Consider the following 13,219-nt stretch of genomic DNA (forward strand, 5'->3'; position numbering starts at 1 on the left):
CTTTCCTTCACTAGTAAAGGAGGACAGTATTTCCACATTGCAATCCAAAAATGCCCTCAAGACTAATGCTTTAAACCCTGTATAACATCATTCACATTAAGAAAGCCTAATATTCAGGTATCTTAAAGCCCATGAAAAAATGTTAAAATACTCTCCACTTGGATTGCCTCCTGTGAACTACTGACTTCCTTGCTTGCTTTCTAAATAACCATCTACGTTAACACAGATGTTCTTTTTACCTTCTTGTGTTGCTACTGAGTTGGCAAGATCAAGGAGCATTGGATAAATAAACAATATTCCTAATGTCTTTGTTAATTAAGCACCACAATTACTGCAGAAAATATACCACCCTCCTAGTTCATCTCCCAGGCTTTCTTTTAAGTGGTCTTTTAAACACTTTAATGGTTGTGAAATCTAATTGAAAAACGGGGGGGGGGGGGGGCGGGGGGGGGTCTGTGGTTTGTTTTGGGGGGGTTGGGGGTTTTTGGGGGGGGGGAGGGGATTGGTTGGTTGGTTGCTTTTTTTTTTAAATCCTGAATTACCTAATCTGAATTGTTTGGAGGCCAAGCTTTATCTTTTTGAATGAGGTTTCTGTCATTAAAAATCAAGTTCAAATTGCACTGATGTTTTAATGCACTAGGTGGCATAATGATATTCACATTAGAGCAAATTAAATGCTTCACCACCACCCAGGTACTTAATTGCATAATAGAAGCTACCCTTTCTGCCAGATAAGAAGTCCTATAGTAATTTCTGTAATGATAGGAATGCTAATATTATTAACCCTCTTTTTTGTTCTTTGCAAGAGTACTTCAAATTTTGAAAGAAAAAAAATCATTCTTATTTAAACATGACAATACGAAAAACTGGAGTGCTGTTCACATCAAAATACTGGTCATCTGATTCATGCACTTTCCATTGATTCCCTATGGTCAGAATATCTTATTGCTTCTAAATAGGTGCACAAGAAGGGTGAAAAGAGAGTACAGAGAGTAGTAAAACTTTTTCATTTACTACCCTTCCTCAGCTCTATAAACTGGTAAACTGTCACCAGCTGATAGATTATTTACAGACGACATAGAATTGTACTGGCCTGTGTTGTTTAAACTCCATTAGCACTTGGAGGATCATTAACCTCCTTGCAGAGAAAATTTCCTTGTTTCTCTTGATATATGAAATATCTCATTCTCTCCCACCAGAAACCAGGCATGTACTGGATCCACATAACATACAGATCCTCAGCAAAACAATTTTAGGCAAAGAAGCAGACAAGGTGATAACAAAATACTCTTGTCATAAACGTGTCTGTTCAGTCAGGTCAGTAGGATTAACATCCAGCCCCTCGTGTTGCAGATTTAGGATTTGGCAAGATGTAATTTAAGAATTGAAGACCCAGGTGAAAAAATGATCTACTGAAAGCAGAGAGTTCAGTTAAAAATCCTTTAAACCCTACTCCAATCCTGACTGTGACAAAGTTTACGCTGAACAGTTTTACTTGTGACCAACATTAAAGTAGATCAAAGACATACGAATTTGAGAGTTACTACTTTTTCTAGGACTCCTGTTTTGTCAGCTTTAATATGGGCCACATTAAACGCATGCTGACACTGCCAGGAATTAGACCAGGTGAGTTGAATCAATCTTTTCCATTTCTAACTCTATTAATTCCACTATTATAGTGGACATAATGAAAGATCCTTTTAGACTGATTCTGGTGTCAATCTGAACCAGCATTATGTCAAAAAAAATTTAAGTCATCTTCATTTACTGTAAGCTCAGAGACTTGCTTTTTGCTGCAGATGTTCTGTCACGGTTTGCTTAAATTCTGGGCAGTAAATTACAAGATACGTCAATGTAAAGTGGCAGTGAAATCATTTATCATTAACTTGAAGAGGCCATTATTCAGCTGTAGAAGATGACTGTTTTATGAAATACAAAGGATGAGATCATGATTTAGTGACCAGAAGTGTTCATTTTCCAAAACACAGCAGTACGTAGTAAGAGTGAGAAAGGAACAGAGCCTAAGCAGTTGATATAATTTTATCCGGATAATGTTTTGATGTTTGCTGTCCCAGTTAAAACTGGCTTTTATGAGACTTGCTGCTGATTAGCAGACATTTCTCTATTGGCTAGCTACTATATCTGTCCCAGTTCTTTCTGTGCAATTTTACAACTCTCACAAGTTACTGCAGTACCACAAGCAGGTGCACTACCTGAGCAACAGGAAAGGATTTAAAGAGGTATAAAGCTTTCTGTCTTTTAAGGCTAATTTAAAACATAAGAGTTTCTAAACAGACACTTCAGAGAGTCCAGAAATTATAATTTCCCTAGTTTTTGATGTATTCACTAACGTGTTTACGTATTTTATGAAAATTATCCCCACTTAGAAAGTTTATTTGTGCAAACTGAATAGGATAATGTTATTGCTGGGACTAATTTTGTAAAGACCATAGATGCGTTCAGCACAGAAAAGATGAGCATAATATGGAGCACAGTATCAAACACCACCAAGTTACCAGTTCCTAGAAGTGATTAAAGACAAGACTTCCCTGTTTTATGACACAGTCAGTAAAGAATGCTGAAGTGCCTACCTTTTCCAGCTGGTACATCCCTTCCTCTACGCAGCAAATGGATGCCAATGTTCTCAGCGTCTGGGGATAAAGACACCTGAAACAATCCTGGCGACAGATCTTAAAGAGAGCAACTACACCTCCTTCCTGCAGGGGAAAAGCAAAAATCAGCACTGAATGTTTCTCTGGTATTTAACTGAGATTGGGATGGGGGCAGATTCCTTTAGTAATTTATCCAAATTAGCTATCATCACAACACCAACAAAGAGGGTGTTAAGCTCACACAGAGAACTCAAGTTGATTAACGCTAATATATTAAGTGATGAAAAAGTAATATAGCCTCAGTGGGAGGTGTGCTTAAGGAATTGACTTTTACCAATTACAAGCACAATTTAAATTAAACTTGACATTCATGCGAAAATTACAAAGAATTATCAATAGGCAGCAACTGGAGTGACATAGTTAAACTATATGATACTAGTTTAAAACAGATTTTTGTTAGCATATATTTTCCATTCCTCTACATTTCTGAGCTCCATACAATATTTACTTAATGCTAAAATATGAAAGAGATCATATAACTGAAGAGCTACTGAAAATAAGGTGGAAATAGGTGTCAAGTTTTATACAGTTACAATCCATATCTTCATCCTCTAATACATAAAACTTGCATTCCTACAACTTTTTTCTTTAAATGAGGCAATAATGACAAAGATTTCAGTATATATACAACCTTAGAGTAGCTATCCTTAATCATTTCTAACACAACTTGTAAACGTGTGTTAGCAAAGTTCACATAATAAATGGAAAGATATAAATAGAGGCAATATATGCACTTCATGTGGTGGGGGTTTTTTTGGCTTGTCCTTCATTCAAAAATGTTATGCCATCAGGTAGACTACAGATGCCTTATACTATGTAAAAGCAGACATACAATGAAGAGGAAAGCATTTAAAATATCAATGACATGAAATTAATGGGATGAAAGATCTCAGACTGAAGTATTCAGATTAGAGTAGTAAATTCAAAATAGTTTGAATCATGGACCAAGTGGAATATACAATCTCCTTTTTAAGCCTGCTTCAGTAGCTTTGGTATAAAAATATTTTTCAGATTCATAGAAAATCTTTTTCTCCTCAACCATTTGTGTTACTTGAAAGCTCAACAGGTTGTACTGATATAAAACCTCCAGACCACAATTCAGACTTCACTCATTTTCAGAATTCTACATTTTTGTACCACTTCTGCTGGAATAGAATAGACAATAATAGAGCAAGCAAAGCTATCTATTCAGTCTAACAAAAATATATATCAATTTATAAGAAAATTAGAATTAGACAAAATTAGCACCTCAACATATTTTCAAGACAGAAGTTTTATATTATGTCTTTGCACACATATAAGTAATTTCTGTAAGATCAGTGAAAACAGCAGGCTTACTGAGGTTTGCTAACAGTAAAATTTATTTCTGGACTTGTAAGAAGCGCACATGTATCTCCATGAGTTATTTTATATCTAGTACTGCTATATATAGCCTAGTGCAGAGAGACATTTCTGAGCCTTTGAAGTAAAAAAGAGGCAGTACACCAACAAAAAAGTTTGTCATATTTTTCCTTTCACAAAGGATATTGATATTTCACCCAAGTGGTAATTAAATTATCTATGAAAAATATAGAAAAAAGCTACTACAGTATTGTCCCCAAACCTAAGGTAACCGGGTTTGTTTATTTTATTATCAATTTGAAAGTCCCCACAGTTTAGTGGAATTGGAGATGATCTGATTCTCTGCTTTAGTCATAAGCAGAAGTTTGTGGACAACACTAGTAAAGCTCAAGTGATGTTGGCACATTTGCTTCAAGCTTTGTATGTGAAAAATGGGTGCCCTGCTTTTGCCTCTTGAGGGACAGAGGAAGTGATTTATCACTGCATAGGAGATCTAAACTGTTTCTTTTGTGCCCTGTGTGCCATTACCAAGCTGTAAAATATTGATCATGAGTAATGAACCTAGAGAGCTGCAAGTGAAATATGGAATAGGTAGGAAATACTGAGCCTGGTTCTATGGTTTGTCAAAAGCTCTCCCCTCACTGGGATCTCAGCGTTCCTCAGGACATATTCACCTTTTTCAAGATTTGTCCCCTGCACCTTTTGCAATGATGACAAAACTGTTCCATCTGACAGGGATACAAATAGATTGGTCAAATGTGTAAACAGTACCATTCAGACAAAGAAACATAACAGCACTGAGCTTTGCTTGCTTTGGAGATTAACTTGCATCTTTCCAAAAGCTCCCGATATGTCTAAGCATGCTTTTATTTATCCTTTGCAGATTTTTTGGCATTTCCAGGTTTTGACCAAATAACACATGAAATGCTGCTCTTGCTGTAGTTCAAGTTTCATCTGGGACAGGCTTCACATATTCTGTGAAGCAATATCTGAGAGAGGAGAACTTGCTTTACTGCTTGATGACCTACTTCTCTCCTATATTAGATTAACAGGAATTCAATTTCATTGAGACATCCCTGAGATGCTGCTGTTCAGAATGGCTAGCAGTAGATGAAAATCACCTGAAATACAATGACAAAAGTATGTGAAGGGGGTCACGACTATAAAAAGCCCCACTATGCATAGTGAGTTGAGTGAACACAGAGGGGAGAGAAAAGGCATCCAACTGTAAGGTGTAATATTTTCCAGTTTCAGCCTGAAATGACTCAAAGTGCAGTGAATTCTCATCAAACCTTTCCTCATAAAGGACAACATTTATAATTAGCTTGAAAAATGATCTCCAAAGAAATCTTTATAATAAATACTTGCTAGAAAATGAACTGACATTCAAAGAAGGTAAGGCCAAGATGTATTAGGAGCTTCTCAGAGCAAGTGATCTGCTGCACATCTATATGGAACTCAGATAGTCAAGCATTCCCCAAAGAAGGATGTGATAATACGGTATGGCTATCTTCATTATCTTCATTTTTGCTTCTCTTTCGTTTAGGAGACTATTATTATGGCATCCAGTTCAATGCAGTTGGTATTAGACTCTATCATCAGTGAAATGGATTTATTTATAAAGTCTTTTTTCCTTTATCATTCTATGTCCCAGCATTTATTTATTGTAACTCTGGAATTGATTTTTACTGATTCTTCTGGTTGTTACAAAGCCAAATCAGTTTGGAACCAGTCTACTTCAAGTAATGCTAGTTTTTGACAGTTGCTCTAGTCCACTCAAAATTTATAATTTCTGGTTTTTAGCATCTCCTTATGCTCTCAGAACATGAAGGTAAAGTTTTAACAACCAAGACTAATTTATAATTTTTAATATGAAAGATCCCAGGATCAAAATCTAATAGATATAATGTAATAAAAAAGACTTTTGTGAACACATCACTGCAAACAATGATACAGCAAGTTAGTTACAATGTTTGATGCTTAAGTATGTGTCATAAGACTTGACAGAAAAGTATTTTAGCAGTATTTGGTTCCCAAGGTAGGAAACTGATCTGCAGACAGAAACCTGATGAAAACTTTTCCCTGGTAGTTACAAGTGCTCTACTTCACTCTTCCTTTCCTCATTTTCTCTTTTTGGTTTTCAGATTATCTAAACTGGTGGAGTTTCAATTATGCTGCCACCAGTGTAGTTGCTTGTAGATGAATGCTACCTATTATGGTTCAAAACTCACAGCTCAACGTTGGTTCTTCTATTAGCTCAGAATTCAAGGATTATTATTATTATTATTTAGGCTTTCTACCTTCATTTCTTATCTTGCCCTTGCTACTACTCATTTGTGTTAGAGATCTTGGTCTTTACACTTCTGACAGCTAGTGAGAATGACTAGCTGGCTGTCAGGGTAAGTCAGCAACATGACTCTTTCACAGCAGATTAAAGTTACACGCTAAAAAAAAAAGTTAAAGAATGCCTCCAGGTGGAATAAAATTATAGGTGACACTTCAGCATAAGAGGTTGGTTTTTCAAAGCCTTTTTAAATTTTAGTAAAATACTGGCAGGGGAGGAGAGGGAGAGAGAGAGAAGACCAAAACCCTTACCAAGATGTAAAGTGAGAAACCAGTTCCTATAATATTCTAGCTTTACAATACTATCACGGTTCTTTGTTTGCATGTCCAAGATTTAGATTGCTTTAGAGTTGTAATTTATAGCTTGGGACAGGAAAAAAGTGAACAACAAAGTTCCACAAGATCACACATTGTCATGGAGAGTGAGACTTCAAGGTTATGTGAACAAATTTGTTGCGTTTTGCTTTCACTGTAAATAAATATTCCACTTCTCTGGCTAGTTTTTACAGAAGATAATATGACAACTCTCAAGGGAATTTCTGTATCTGTGGGAGGTTTTGAGGTCTTTGCAAATCTTGAATCCATTTTCACCTTCTCAATGAGTGGGCACAGTTCCAGAATTTTTTTATTTTCTTTTTTAAATCACCCTGCACTTTCACTGTCATAGCTAACTAGTCAAGTGACTGAATTCAAAATTCTGGTGTGTTACAATTCCTCTGCCACCTTGCTCACTGATGCAGGTAACTGAGGCAATACAGAGGGTGAAAGATAATGGTGAGTCAGGACAAATTATTTCACAGTGCACAGAGGAAACTAACACATAGGACCGGTGGTGCAATCAGCACTGTAATTTGGCAACAAAATGCCACTTAGGGTTCTTTGCATAAAGGGATTCACTTCCTCCCTTGTAAACCTGTGATACATCCAGGGTTTAGCAATAAGTTAATTTAATGATTTGTGGAAGGTCACACTTCACTTCTGCTAAATTAAACTGTTACAGGATTCACATAATGATAAAAAGCACAAGACTGATCTTCCTCAATTTGTTCGTTCTGCACTTCCTCAATACTCAACATTTTAACATTTGTTTTTGGATACCACTGAGTGGAGCTCAAATACCAATTTAGAAAAAATTAAACCTCTCAGGCTGTTGCCAGGATCCGCTACATGTTTCTGAGTCTATGTCATCTGCAGCCTTCAGAACAGAGCAGTAACTTTAATGAATGGTAAAAACATACATCTAAAGGCAAATCAAAAGTAAAATGAATTAAGTGCTGCTGTTTAACCTCATCTCTGAGCAGGACAAGGGATTGGCACACCACTCCACAAGCAAAAGCTTGAGAAAGGAGGTTTTCTTCTTTCTATATACACTGTGGTTGTGATTATCCTATCCTCGACTCACACAATGCCCTGCCTTTCTCACTTTTTCAAGATCCAGGTGTCCTTGAAGGTGCAAACTCTGCAGGGATTGCCAGTATCATTGATCTTGGCAGAACAATTCATTTATACGAAAAGTTAGCATTAACTACTCAGTAAACACAAGCACATGCTGCCAGAAGTAACTCTGTACATTCCTCTGTAAAAGGAAAATAACAGATGCAAAGTATTTCTAAAATTACATCTTTAATAATTTCTCTAACCTCCTCCATACACATAGCTGAAGAGGTTTTGCTGTTGCTCTGCATACTCAGCCATATGCATGGCTAATTGTAAAGTTTCTCTCCATGTATGTGTCTGGTACTTTAAAAGTACTGTCAGGAGAGACAATAAAAAGATGCCCAAGATGCTGAAGGGAGTGGTAATACCTCAGGTGGCAAAAAGACAACTGTAGCTGAATCAATGCCCAGAAGCCTGTTGGAGCTTACCATCCTACTGCAGTTCCTTGCAGAGGCACTGAGCTTTCTTTAATTGAAGATTTGGGGTGTTGCAGCCTTTTTTTTTTTTTTTTTTTTTAAATATGAGATGGGTTGACCCTGGCTGAACACCAGGTGCCCACCAAAGCCATTCTATCACTCCCCCATCCTCAGCTGGACAGGGGAGAGAAAAATATAACAAAAAGCCTGCGGGTCAAGATAAGGACAGGAGAGATCATTCACTAATTACTGTCACGGGCAAAACAGACTCAATTGGGGCAAGTTAACTCAATTTATTATAAATCAACCAGAGCAAGGTAATGAGAAATAAAATGAAATCTCAGAACACCTTCCCACCACACCTCCCTTCTTCCTGGGCACAACTTCACTCCCCGATTTCACCACCAAGCCCCCCCAGCGGCACAGGGGGACAGAGATGGGGTTTATGGTCATCACACGTTATTTTCTGCCGCTTCACCTCCTCAGGACGAGGGCTCATCACACTCTTCCCCTGCTCCAGCGTGGGGTCCCACCCACGGGAGACAGTCCTCCAGCAACTCCTCCAACGTGGGCCATTCCCACGGGCTGCAGTTCTTCACGAACTGCTCCAGCGTGGGTCCATTCCACGGTGTGCAGTCCTTCAGGAGCACACTGCTCCAGCGTGGGTCCCCCACGGGGTCACAAGTCCTGCCAGAAAACCTGCTCCATGGGCTCCTCTCTCCACAGATCCACAGGTCCTGCCAGGATCCTGCTCCAGTGTGGGGTTCCCATGGGGTCACAGCCTCCTTCGGGAACCCACCTGCTCCGGCGTGGGGTCCTCCACAGGCTGCAGGTGGAGATCTGCTCCACTGTGGACCTCCCTAGGCTGCAGGGGGACAGCCTGCCTCACCAGGGTCTTCACCACGGGCTGCAGGGGAATCTTCGCTCCGGCGCCTGGAGCATCTCCTCCCCCTCCTTCTTCACTGACCTTGGTGTCCGCAGGCTTGTTTCTCTTACATGTTCTCACTCCTCACTCCAGCAGCTGTTTCTCCCTGTCCCAATTTTTTTTTCCTTCTTAAAAATGTTATCACAGAGGCGTTACCACTATCACTGATTGGCTCGGCCTTGGCCAGCGGCGGGTCCGTCTTAGAGCCGGCTGGTATGGGCTCGCTCTCTCTCGAACACAGGGGAAGCTTCCAGCAGCTTCTTACAGAAGCCACCCCTGTAACCCCTGCCCCCGCTACCAAAACCTTGCCACACAAAACCAATACAAAATATAATCAGATAATTGTGGTAATAAACTCTGCAGAGTAAGGCTTGCAAAAGCAGCAAAAGAAGGGAAAAAAATAGTTTCTCAGAGTAAATTTTGTTGTTCTTTAACCTAGATTGTCTCCTGAAATACAGAATTTCATCTTGTACTGTACATTTCAAAACTCACAACCACTACTGTGTTAAGTAAAAAAACTCACTTGTATTACTGGTTTACTTGGGATTAAATGTGTATATCCCCTTACCTTAGCTATGATACGGCACAGATGAGAACCTTCCTGGGTAAGGCTGAATAAACTACTAATCGCTGACTCAGTGATGTACATACTATTCGACAATTCTATTTGTCTCAGCAGGTTCTGTGTGACATAAGATAAGAAACATAATTTACTTCCAATGAAAAACATTAGTATTATATTTAAAGATAAGATAGAGTAGAAAGACTAGTTCATTTAATCCATATCATCTTGCTTCTCACCCAGAGAAAGGAAAACACCATGGGCAGGAGTCAGACTGATAACACCATAACACATTTATCATTGCATTTGAATAGACGTAACCAGGAATAATGATATTTAAAAATAAATATGAACAGAGTAAGTGAACATGTATGTGTGTGAGAACATTCAATAAAGGACTCTTCAGCTGCTTAATAAATTATTATTGGGTTTGGCCTGGGATTGAACTAAAATTTTCCAGAAGGCAACTAATTGTCTTAGTGTAAGAAGCTGTATCACAAGATGATACAAGATTTCCTCCCTTATTTATAAGGAATATGGCCATACCCTTCCTAACACTAATTTCTAATGCTCAGGGTTCATCAGTCTTCTTGGTCTATGCAGAAAATGTCATTGTCCAATACCAGGAATTCTTGTAGAGAAATATAGTTTATTTATCCAATGTATGAAATAGGTTAAATATTTTTATCTCTGCAAATAATTATCTTGCTTTTGCATGTGTGCCATTGCAGCTTCACAGAGAAACACAGCTGTCAAAAATATGAATTTTATTTAATTTTACTCTTTCTGAAAGTACATAAAATCATTAGAGGAAGAACTAATTATATTTGCTAGAAGGAAGAAGGTAAGCATTTTTATATTTAAACCAAACTTCAGAAGAAGTGCAAGGAATTATCCTACATTTTACATTGTTATTTATACAAAATTCAATTATCTTCCCTTTAAGAGGCTGTGTTCTCTCACCTTTAGCATTAGAAAAATGTTCCATAAAAGACATAACTTACCAGTTCACATTTTGATATGCAGCTATCCTGAATAAAATCCTGATATGCTGATTAGAAAAGAAAGTACTTGAGTACACAATTTAAACTGAGAGTTCTGGCCCCTCACACAGATACTTGGTCTGTACCACAGCAGCAAACTACCCTCAGACAATGCAGTTGTATGGCAGAAGTGGGCACGCAGCCTGACCGAATGGCTCAGAAAACTGTTCTTAAAAGTGTTTTTATTAATGACCTCTAATCCAAGTCTTCAGCCACACAAATACACATGAGATGATGCAGAGTTATTAATTCTGCTCCCTTAAAAGAAAAAGGAATTAGGATTTCAGGTGTATCAGTAGGTGCCAAAGTGCCCCAAGATAGGAATATTAGCAATAAGAGCTGCTCTTCATACTAAAAAAGAATAAGCATCAAAACAACCACAACTTACTGAATTTTCAATATTCAAAATTATTAGCACACTTCAACTCATATGTGGCATTTCATGTAGTTATAAATCCTAACCAAAGAACGTCAGCAGGTACCTTGTTGGTTTGACTATAATTCTGCAAATGTATTCTGGAGATTCTTACCTCTTAGTAATACTCTTTTAAAACTCTAAGGGATGTTTCTGAAAGAGCCACAACTTTTTTATCCGAATGCATCAAGGTATATTAGAATTTGTCCAATATCGTGCATTAATTTTGTTTTAGCACTGTAGTAAGTACCATTTAACTATTTCCTTTTCACTAAGTCTCTCATTTCTTTTTCTCCAGGGACAACACAAAATTTTAGCATAACATCATCTCTAAAATATGGACAAATTAATTGAGCATAATTACATTTGGGGTTTTTTATTTGGGGAAGATTAGAGGGTGCAAAAGGATTTCTAATGAGATCAAGAAAGAAACCAGTGTAAGTCAAGATAGATTGGTTAGACTTACAAGTTGTTGCTATTTCAAGAATGGTCTAATGGAAAAAAAAATAATGCATTTGTAGTCTTAGCCTAATTACTCAGTGTATTTATCTACATTTAATCACCTCTAGAAACTATACATCATGCCTGCAATGACACAGCAGTGTTTCTAGAACACACACACATATATAATCTGTACATACACTGTATTTTATCACTACTTCCTAGAGTCTAAGACATGCACTGGTTAAAATGTGTTCTGTAATAATATACTTGCTATATGTACATCTTCTAAAAAGTTTAGCTTTTAGTGAGAATCACTGAGAGCAGGAGAGACTTTTTTCAAGGTTTCTAAAGAAAAGTAGTGTCTGTATGAAAGGAAGAGAAAATGTGTCCAAAGGTTTTGTTAACAAGACATTGTCCAGAAATTAGATGTCCTGCAATGAAGGAGACATCAGGAAAAGTAACATAGTGAACAATAAAATCATTTTGTTTGGGATTTGATGTTATTGGAGAATTTGAGAATACAAACGCCTAAATCTCTTCGCAAGTTATTTGAATTACTGATCATAAATTTGCTGAAAATTGAGAGCTGTATTTCTAATCCTTCTCTTATTGGATGCTCCCCCTCAAGATTCAACAATTTTGAAAGACTGTTTTTTAAACTATAAACTAACCTGTGCCTCATGTGTTAAAACCAGCTCTATCAACTGGCCAAAATACTGAGCAACATTAGTGAGCGCTTCATTAATAGAAGATTTCATGGACTTCAGTATCTGTTCATCTTCAGTTTGTATGCACCTGAAAAGGAAGAGAAAGGAAAGGAGTGAAGGAAAAAAGATGCAACAGACAACTATTGGTTTATCAAGCTGATTATCGTGAGGTCTGTGGGGATATAATCAGAATTCAGCTGTTCAGAAGGACACTGGTTTTGTGCCATTAGCAACATACCAGACTTTAGTGAAAGCTTTGTCTACACATAGTAAGTATACCAAGGGACAACAGTGGACATTAATGAATAATTTGGGCATCACAATGTACTTCACAGACCACAGGCCAATTTTTGCTGCAGTTGCTGTGTCTTTATACCAGTGTAACTCTGCTATTTTTCCACTTATGCTAATAGTTACAGTTACCCTAGGATGCTTGCATTTCAACTGCAGCTGTGTATATCCATCCATCTTTCATGACCAAAGAAGTGCTTTCAATAATTTTCATTTCTTAATGATAGCAGGATAATGACCCAAAATGGATGTATGTCCAGATGAGTAGAGTTCATTTAAATTTAAACAGCACACTCAAAAGTAAAATTTGGCCTTCTACACAGAAAGATTACATACAGAAGCTTTACAGAGTTAGTAAAACTATCCTGTAACCAGTGACATTTAGCTGTAACTGAAGAAAGGAGATAAAGATAGAAAACTGTATACAATTCAAATGAAATAACTAATACTTCCTCACAGAAATTTATTCATTTGAATTGTCAAGACATATTCCACCCAGGCAGGCCACTGTAATGGAAGATATCATTTGGTTGATTGGTGTCTCCACCTACACAGTAGGCGCCCTTTTCAGCTTTACCTTTCTTTCACCCACCTATAACAACTTTTTGTCAAACAGTTAAGCA

At 37.6% G+C, this 13,219-nt stretch overlaps 1 protein-coding gene across 6 annotated transcripts in view; it reads right to left on the minus strand.

The window, feature by feature from the left end:
* INSC (INSC spindle orientation adaptor protein) overlaps positions 1-13,219 on the minus strand; it is a 148,675-nt gene that overhangs the window by 54,717 nt on the left and 80,739 nt on the right. For all 6 annotated transcript variants that reach the window (XM_049819858.1, XM_049819856.1, XM_049819859.1 and 3 more), the window contains 3 exons: positions 12,270-12,393; positions 9,703-9,816; positions 2,592-2,717 (listed from right to left, as the gene is read on the minus strand). In XM_049819858.1, the coding sequence (XP_049675815.1) occupies positions 2,592-2,717; positions 9,703-9,816; positions 12,270-12,393 (364 nt within the window). The remainder of the gene's footprint in view (positions 1-2,591; positions 2,718-9,702; positions 9,817-12,269; positions 12,394-13,219) is intronic.

This window comes from Accipiter gentilis, chromosome 17, assembly GCF_929443795.1.
Source record: "Accipiter gentilis chromosome 17, bAccGen1.1, whole genome shotgun sequence".
NCBI lineage: Eukaryota > Metazoa > Chordata > Aves > Accipitriformes > Accipitridae > Astur > Astur gentilis.